The following is a 9893-nucleotide window of genomic DNA, read 5'->3' on the forward strand; positions in this document are numbered from 1 at the left end:
TTCAGTTAAATGTAGAGAGTAGTGTTCATACCACCATCTTTGCTAGAGCTGGCTGTGCTTGACAGGGAGAATTGCAAGGCAGTAGTAATAAGTAACCAATGCCCTTACTTCATTTCCATGTGAGTATGGGAAACCAAACCCCTTCTGGAGTAAGGGGATGTTGTGCATTAACAGATGCTGTCACATAAAGAACAAATATAAAGCAGTGTTCCAGTCTCAGCTTAACGTTTTTCCCATTTGTATTTGTTTCAGATTTGGTTTAACACTGCTTTTATCTGTGCTTAAGTCTTTTCTAGTCACCCGGGGAAGAAAAAACAAAGTGAGGAAGACATTAAACCCCCCTAGAACAATATGGCTATTTAGAATAATACAGAGTCTGTTCTAAAATGTTTACTCCTTATTAAATATATCAATAATCACTGTATTTTGAAGGAGCTCTGTAACTTAAAGATAATTGAAATACAAGTGGCGTTAACTCTGACACTGTAAAAAGCTAAAGCACAAACTCTTTTCTTTGCAGAAAGCACTTTGACTCAGAATACAGTATCTAGGAGACAGGGAAAGACTTTCCTGGCAGGGCTAATCTATAGCTAGGACTGCTGCTCAAATCTTGTAAATTGCTCCTACCAGGCATATGATCCTTGTCCAGCTGTTACATTTCCAGTAACTAATGGCTAAACTCCCTGCCTGAGAGTTAAATTTTTTTTCTTGTTCTTAACTCAGTAGATAACTTGTCCAGCACTGACTTGTTATAACCTAATGCCTTCCTCCTCATCTACCATGGCTTGATACTCAACAAAGTCAAGCAGAATGATATGAGATTTAGTGATTGGATTTCCACCACAGATCTACAGCACTGCCTCATAGACATCTCTATATATGGAGACAGAATTTGTCCCTCAAGGGATGCTTGTCAGTAAATAATAATATCACTGTTTTTATCTCTTAATGAGTGTTTCTGTTTTACTGATACTTCCCACCGGGAAGTTAACTGATAACATAATTAGTAGATGACTGTGTGGAGGAGGCTGGAATCTTTAAGGCATTCTGCACCAAATCTTCTGTGCTGCAGAACTTTTAAGGTAGTTGAATGATATTCATTTTAAAGGATTTAATGGACTAGAACAAGTCACTGGATAGAGTGCACGTACCATAGCCTTCAATTCAAAAGAGTACTTTTAGTACACTACAAATTTCCAGTCTAGGAACTTGATGTATAGCACTAAGATGTTTAGAAAAAATCTTCATAATAAGTGTTTTGAAGCTTCAGACATTTGGGATGTTCCACATGACTCACAGGAAAAAAGGAGGTAATAGAAACCAATGCTACCATTTGTTATAAAAGAATCATTCTGACAGTAATCACAGCAACACAGAAATTTACTGTTATTCTATCACAGCCAATGATTATGATTTATAATAATCATAAAATTAAGAGAGAGAACATTTGGGAAGGAACTGATCAGTTCCCCAGGGAATACTGTAGTGTCTGCCAGATGTAAAGTAGCACGGATAAAGGTTCTAGATGGAAAAATAAGAGCTTTTGAGTATTAAGTGTATAATTAAGTAATAATTGAAGTACCAAGCACATTTACAAACTTGGCCAGGAGAAGACAATAAAAATTTAAAAAATTTTAAAAATTAAAAGTAAAAGCTCTTTCAGAGTTTTGAAGCTGAGTTACTTAAACTTTTTCTGCACCAGAAAACTTCTGCAAATGTTCACCATTGAGGTCTTTCTAGGACAAGTACAGATATAACACGGAACTGTTTCTCTTATCTTTTTATCTTTACCCCAATTCCAATTTGTGCTAGATGAAGTGGACTGTAGAAATAATACATCTTTGTTTCTGCTGTTGTTGTAAGAATGATGCTAAAACACGTATAAGCTGACAGAACCACCTTTTGTGGAGTATTGCTTCCTCTTCACTTCTTCCAAATAAGGAAGTTCATTCCTCCTTTTACCTGTAAGATTAACTACAAAAAGGGATTTAATCCAATGATTAGTTGAGATGGAAAGTGAGTTCTGAAATACGAATTTATTTATGAGAACTGTGCTCCTAAACCTGCTACCTGAAGTATAAATATAGACCTCTAAATGTGGCTGGTGCAGTGGTTTTGAAATATTAGTATTTTTCTTTATTTTTTTAATTATTATTAACATGCCGAAGTTTTTTTTAGGTTTCTGGGCAACTCAGACTTTCCAAATACCTCTGTGCAGAGTCTCACCACAGTTACCATGGAACTATTTACTTTCTTAGTCAATTATATCATTAAAATCTTAAGTGGTTTCAGTCAAAATCAAGCTTCTGAAACAGAATTTAGGATTCTAAATTGCTGAATTGCTTTGAAAAATTACTTATATTGCCAAATATATCTGGATTTGTTTTTATTTGCGTAAGATCTTTTACTTTGTGATCTGTGTTAAATGGAAGAACTCAATACATTTTCCAAAATGAAGAGGTCAAATTGAAGGAAATAGGGGGGTTTATTTTGAAGAAATCATAACAGAATCTTCTGAGGAGGTGCAGAATTTTCATGTGATTTGAATCGAGGGTCAGATATCTTAAGTCACTTGATTCAGAAATGGGTGAGCTTTTAACCCCTCTTAGTTGAATAATCTCAGGTGACTTCCAAAAAGTAAGACAAAGGAGGGCTCTACTCCGTAATACGCGCTGTGCCTTCTGAGGTTTACAAGAGGAGCTGTTCCTTGAAAGTAGTGAGTCAAATGACAGCAACAAACAGTTCTCCAAGTGGTGTGTGGAAGTGCTGCAATGTCTGGATCTCTTTCCAGATAGGTGGTAATGTTGATTTAAGTGGTAAGCAGATTAGAAAGGAAATCTGGTTTTAATTTAATCCATTCAGTAGCCAATATAACAAAGCTAACGCTTGCCTGCATGGTTTTATTATTAAAGTATATGCTATAGCAAAATGACTCAAATCTTCATCCTTGGTACAGGAGCAGTATTTGAAATGTGTTCCCAGTACCAGCTAATGTCTCTTCTTACTTAGGTACAGAAAAGAAAAATGCAGAACTGAGAAATGTAAATTTTTTTCTATGACTGTGAAATTGTAAACACTTAGTGGAACAGCATATGGAAATTATGAAATCTGATGCTTTGAGTGTGAGAGTTACAAAATGCATCAAGGTTCAGTGTTCTCTTTTATTTACTCTTTTGGTATGTGATTTTGAAGTAGCATAGTCACAGTGATTCTTTCTTGAGCATTCTACTTCTCCGTGTGACTTGGAAATCCAACAGGCAGTAAAATTTAATAATAATATAAAAAATGTTTTTGACTATAAACTCTTGTGTATAGTATTGCAGTTCAAATGACAGACTGTATTAATTCAATGCTCTAATGTGTACCCTGTGGTCTCTTCATTAATATTGCTAGAAATATTCAGCATTTATAAAACTTACATTGGTATACAAGGACCAAAGAAAATCCAACATTCTGCTTAATCTTGCAGAGACCCAGAGGGATTTGAAGTGTAAAAGATAGTAAAAACAAAATGTTACATTTTTGAGGTCAACAGAATCTCCTGCTGCACATTTTTAAAACATCCATGCATTTTTTCCTTTTCTGTTTCTAAAATATTGTGGGAAAGGAATTATGACAGTAAAGGTGTTTAACACACTTATTGCCTTCAATTTAAGGCTATACAGTGTGTTTGAGGAAGAAGACCCAGGTATGAATGTGTCTGCTAGTTATACTTGGACCTCCCTGTAGCAGAGCTGCCATATGTATGTAAAATGAATGTGTGACTTGCAGGAAACACAGGCAACTTAAAAAAAAAAAAAAAAAAATAGTAGCAGAAATAGGAAAAGCAGTGTGTAACATTCAAGGGTAGATGTTATTTCCACAATAAAATGACAGTGATCCATTCTGGGTACATCTTTAGCAGTAAGACAATGGGCCCAGGCACTGACACTGACATGAAATGACAAAGAGTGCCCTATATACACACTGTGTGGGAGTGTTTCCTTGGACATTCTAAATACCAGACCCCTCCTGAACGCTGCTCAAACTGTTTTGGCTACCTGGTGATAGCCAAAAGCACGCAGCAGAAATCCAACCAGGTCACTAGTGTAAGCAATCACAGTGGTGAGTTACATTCTTGACTCTACATGTTACTTAAACACTGAACTTATGACTAACCTTACTAAGAAAGCACTCATACCAACAGAATGTAAATGCTTTTTTTTTAATTATTATTTTTAACTTGGAATTCTTTTAGCTTCTAGTTATCTGCTTTGGCTTTTTTTGAAGTATATAATGAGTACACAGTTAGATGAAACAATATATTTTCTGTTTTCCAAACAGCTTTTTTGAAAGTTGACATGGGAGCCTGAAGTTAATATCTTTTCCAGTTCTTTGAAGCAAATCATTTGCCAGATTTAAACCACATCAGGTTTTCACTGTGATTCACTTACAAGGATATTTTCTACTTTTGTTTCTGATGCTCTTCAACTCAGCTGGTAAGACTGATAATTGATTATCAGTGGGCTTATAAAAGCTGAAACTATGTGTTATGCAACTTACTGTTGCAGTTGTGCTTCAGTGAAATCTTGCTGAACTGATGGGTAAATGGCTGCTGCCGAGATAATCCCCGAGTTATCCCTTTACTCCTGCTCCCTTCCCAGGCAGCCAGACTGTATTATGATGGTAAAGAAAAACATCTAAGAATATCCACTAAATCAAAGTATTTACTTCAGTTTCAGTTATTTTCAAGAGCAAAGGCAAGACTTCACCAAGGGATATTAGTGATATAACTAATTATGTAAATAAAGTCAGTTATTCAGTCTTATCACCCATGGTCCAGTGGTTGGATCATTTACGTGGCCAGAACAATGAAAGCACCTGCTGCAGAAATAATTGTGTGGCACCCGTGTACTTCAGCCACTGTGCTGGGCTTTCACCTGCTCTCCCGTCTGGACATATGTGAAAAGCTTCCACATATGTCCAGAGTATTCATATACGTTCCAAAGTATTTAAATATTTTACATGGTGACAGGATTGTGAGTGCCTCTACTTAAAAAAATAAATAAATAAAACGACACAAAAAGATCTGAGTAAATTAATATTTTTTTTCCATATAAAATGTGAATAGCTAAATGGGGACTGAAGTTTTACTGGAAGAGCAATCCTAGTGAGAAAATGGCGTTTAGAAGTCTATCTGCAGACAGGGACAGAGGTGACAACAATTTTCCCTAATCAGTCCCGTTACTTTCAGCAAAGAACTTTGTGCGTGCATTTTATAAGCAAATAGAATTATTTAAAATAAATATCTGATCAAATTCTCCCCTTAAAAGGAATGAGCCTAAAACAGCAAATTAAGAGTTCAGATGTAGCAGGCCTGAGGTTTATCAATCACAGGTGGAAATCGTTGGTATCAATCTGTGCACAGGAGTCAAAAGCAATGAGAAGAATGAAGTTGCAGTGAACTGGAAACATGCAAAAAATTATTTCCAGGATCTTGACCAATGGCTAGTAACCTCTGAAAATGAGCCATATTGATCACATGCCTTTGTGCAGCCATGCTATAAGGCTACTTCAACTGTATTATAGTTTTCAGGTATTCCAGTCATAGTTAATGTCTATTCAGTTGAAGATGGTGTAAAGCACAACCTTTGGCAATATCTGTATTATGTGCTAATTAGAAGAGAATACAAGAAATGTGCTTCACCAAACACAAACCTGGGTCACTTATGTAAGGTCACAAAGAAAAAAGAAAAAAAAGAACCAATGTCATACTCATGTAATATCAATCCTGTGGTGAACCATTTCAAACTTTGTTAAAAGTCCTCACAGGTCTTTAGCCTCTTTAATAAAGTATTTCCTGAAAGTGTCTAATATTAAAAATATATGGCCATATTTTTATACAGAGTATGCTTTTGGTATACTGGATAGTAACAAAATATCAGCAGTGGGATTGCAGTAATATTTCAGTATTAAGTGATCTCCTCTACTAGAGAACAAACAAAAAGAAAAACAATCTCATTATGACCATATTATAAGATGGGCAAATAAAAACTCAGATTTTTTTTTTTTTTCTTTTTTTAAGAACGGACTTTGTTCAGATAACAGAAAGCAAGTATCTGGAGACTGCTATGGTAACTTGCAGCACTGTAGGAGAAGAGTGCTGCTATGACAGCCTCATGCAAAGTAGAGCCAACTGCACAGCCTTCCCCCCATGCTGCAGCTGTGTCCAGACCTAACAGAGGGCAATAGCTGAAGTTCTGGAAAGCCATTTCTGCTCTTTTCAGTCCTGGCTTCATAATTTATATTTCAGATGTGACTAGAGATGGTTATTTCATTCATAGATGTTAACAAAATAATTAAACTATTAACTATTCATATTCCACTAGCCTGTTGGTGTAGTTTTCCAATAATAATCATGCTCTGTAATGCTGTTATGCTATAGTTGTGCTATCAGTATTTTCCAAGGATTTATATATATATTTCATTAAGCAGACGTAGACTTGCAGTAGGAATTTCCGCGCTATAGTTTATAGTTGCTTATACGCAATTTCCAGTGTGAGATCAGCCCCATGCTTGCTCCACAGAAGGTAACGTTATGAAGTTTAGGAAAGCAAGTCAAACAGAAGTTTGAACTAGAGATGGCAGAAGTTTTAATCCACAGAGTGGTCCGAAGAGTGGCACAGAGAGTATTTTATTTTTGTTAGCCATCACAATCTTAGCTAAATAAACAAACAGTTAATAAAGAAAGGTTGTGGGCTTTTTTCCTATTCCAGTCAAAAATAAAAAGGAGGTATATTATCTACTTTTTCTAAAGTCCTCAAAGAATGCTGTCATCATAAAATTATGTGCACAGAATACGCTTATAATTTAATTAGTATTTAAAATATACAACCATGCTTTGATAAATCCAGTAACTCCCTTGCACTGAACTAATACAGCATGCGATGCCATCATTTCCAGCCACCACCATGTTTTCATGACTATCTTAAGACATCGTTCACCATTTCATAACTGTCTGGGTAAATGGAATTTGTTTAATTACTTCATTGTATACCGCACTGTCATAAAGAAAATACCAAATTTTGCTTTTATGTGAACTTGTGAGCAATGAGAGATCTTTTACTATTATTATTTATTTAGGAAAGCAGCTAAAATTGCAAGAGTAGATCAGCATTAAAATCAAAGTTTCTGGCTCCTGAGTTCAAGCATGACTCACCCTGGCAGTACAACTGTATTGAATTAAAATCGGTTCAACATAGCATTACAGACAAGCAGGCTTTTCTGCCATTCAACCATAGGGAATTCTTACTGCAAAGCAGATCTCACGCGGTTCTGCAGGCGCTGTGAGTGAATCGCTCGCTGGCACGGCAGGTCGCGCGGTCACATAGCGGCACCGCGGTGCCGGTGATCACCAACGCTACTTAGCGCTTGGAAACGAAGCACGCCTTGGTGCGCCATCGGTTTGTTGTCTTTAATCCTCGCAACGATTCACAACCAGATGAAGGCAATGGCCATCCCAGCCTGAATCGCAGCGCGGAAAGAGAACGCCGGGCGGGAGCCGCGTGTCGGACAATAGCGCCGCTCCCGGGGCAGCCGAAGCGCGGCTCGGCGCGTTCCCCCGCGGCCGGTCCCGCATCCCGCCCGCTCCTCCGGCCCCGTTTCTTCCCCTGGAAAGTTTGCCCGGGCGCGGAGCCCCCGGAGCAGGGCCGCGCCTCGCCGCCCCCCGCCGGCCCGGCCCTCCGTCGCTCCGCCGCGCCGCTCACCTGTCGTCGCTCTGCCAGCCCTGGTCACCCAGCAGCAGATCTCGAAAGCGGTACCGCGGCGGCAGCGGGGGGACCTCGCTGTCCAAGTCCACCATCCTGCCCGGCGGAGGCGGACCGACCCGCGGAGCGCCGATCGCTCCCGGACGCCGGTCCGCGCCTCCGGGGACGGAGCGGCGCGGCACGGCGGCGGTACCGGATCGGGGCCGGCCGTCCCCGGACTCCCGAGGCGGTCGCCGCGCTCCACACGCGCCGCGGGGCCGTCACCGGCCGCCGGGTTGAAAGTTCCGCCTCGCGCGGCGGGGCGGACAGGTGGCGGCGGGCGGCGGCGGCGCGCGCCCACCCACAACGCGCGAGCGCGCGCGCACCGCCCGCACAGCGCCATGCAAATATTGTTCGGAGCCGCCGCGGGCCGGCCAGCCAATAGGGCGGGCGTTCGTTAGCGTGCTCCGGTGACGGTGCGGGAACCTCTGCCTGCCGGCCAATAGAAGGGCCGTCGGCTGCGTGCCGAGCGGGGGGCTGCTCGCCCCCGGGACGCAGGAGGCGCCGCGCCGCACCTGTGCCGGGCTCCCGGAGGGCGCTTTCATGCCCCGGGCGTTGCTCGGCACCTGCACCGACAGCTGCCGCGTTCGGTACCACCTGAGGCTGCCTCGGAAGTACCTTTCCATAGGCCCCAAACGTCGAAGTAAAGATTGTTCGATCTCTGGGTGTTTTGTTATGATAGGTCGTTCTTTCTTGTATTTCGTTCTTTTTTCACGTGCTGCCTTTAAGGATCCTCTCTGCAGACCCCACGTTGCTGAAGGCCTGCTGGTTCTGCCATAGCTTTGTCTCCTGCTCCTCTTTGTTCTAGCAGGCACGACTTGGTGGCAGGCAGGCTCAGAGGACTCCATCAGGCTCCTATCCGGATACAGGTGGGTGTCTGCAGGGCCAGCCTTCCTTATTGTTTTCATTATTGTGAAGGACACTAAATTGAGAGTAGCCATTGAGCCCCCATCCTAGAGATGCCTTGCAGAGAGATTTTTACAAAGCAGGCAGCTCAGCAATTGCCAATTTCATGAAGTTAATAAGAGCAAGTGGGGGATTCTGCACCTGGCACAGAACGACCCTGGGTATGTACACAGGCTTTGGGTTGAGTGGCTGGAGCGCAGCTCCAAAGAAAGGGATCTGCAGTTCTGGCTGGTGTGAAAACAGAGCTGAGCCAGCAGTGTGCTCTGGTGGCCAAAGGGTTGCCAGTACTGCCACCGGGTGATGGAAGGGGCTGTCCTGCTGTGCTCTATGTGGCCTCACCTCAATCATTGTGCAGTTTGGATACCACAGCTTAAGAAAGACATAGAACTATTAGAAAGCATCCAAAGGAGGGGTACAAATATGGTGAAGGGTATGGAGGACAAGGTATATGAGGAGCACTGAGACCCTTGGGTTTGCTCAGCCCAGAGCAGAGGAGCTGTGAGGAAAGGCTTTCGTGGCAGCCTACAGTTCCTCGCAGGGAGTGGAGGGGGAGCACTGAGCTCTGCTTTCTGGTGACAGCGACAGGCACTGAGGGAACAGCATGGAACAGCATCAGGGTGATCAGGTGTGAGTTAGAGAAATGTTCTGCGCCGGAGAGCCTTGGGCATGGAGCAGGCTGCCCAGGGCAGTGGGCACAGCCCCAAGTGCCAGAGTTCAAGGAGCATTTGGACGCCACTCTCAGATACGTGGACTTCTGTGCAGGCAGTTCTGTTTGGAACCAGGAGTTGGACTCGATGATCCTTAGTGGTCCCTTCCAATTCCAGCTATTCTATGGTACTGTGAGACATGGCTGATGCTGTTTTGTGTCAATTCTTTTGAAATTTAAGGTGCAAACATGATAAGGCATTGATTGGTTTGCACTTATAATTTGAGTTTTTGTTTTGAATTTCAGGAGTGTTGGCACAGGCCCCATAAATATCGAGGGAAGCTGGGTTGTTTAGATGCACAGTTGTGCAGCTGACGTGGCTGACTCCCAACAGAAGGGGCCCACCTACCCGTGAGTTTGACCTTGTCAATCTACCAAACGAAGACTGAAGCCTCTCAAGCAGATGAAGTTCTTCCATACTTCCAGTGTAATCCATTCACGGGGATACTCAGGAAGTAGCTGAGATTCTTCAGCAGTGCCTGGAATCCATTTTTAAA

General features: G+C 42.0%; 1 protein-coding gene across 3 annotated transcripts in view; it reads right to left on the bottom strand.

The window, feature by feature from the left end:
• Positions 1-7871, bottom strand: part of KCNT2 (potassium sodium-activated channel subfamily T member 2) — a 117922-nt gene extending 110051 nt beyond the window's left edge. For all 3 annotated transcript variants that reach the window (XM_042873727.1, XM_042873726.1, XM_042873728.1), the window contains exon 1: positions 7746-7871. In XM_042873727.1, coding sequence (XP_042729661.1) covers positions 7746-7840 — 95 coding nt within the window. In that variant the 5' untranslated portion in view covers positions 7841-7871. The remainder of the gene's footprint in view (positions 1-7745) is intronic.
• Positions 7872-9893: the final 2022 nt, after the last annotated feature.

This window comes from Lagopus leucura, unplaced genomic scaffold (genome assembly GCF_019238085.1).
Source record: "Lagopus leucura isolate 7727_CA_CO unplaced genomic scaffold, USGS_WTPT01 Super-Scaffold_100009, whole genome shotgun sequence".
Taxonomy (NCBI): Eukaryota; Metazoa; Chordata; class Aves; order Galliformes; family Phasianidae; genus Lagopus; species Lagopus leucura.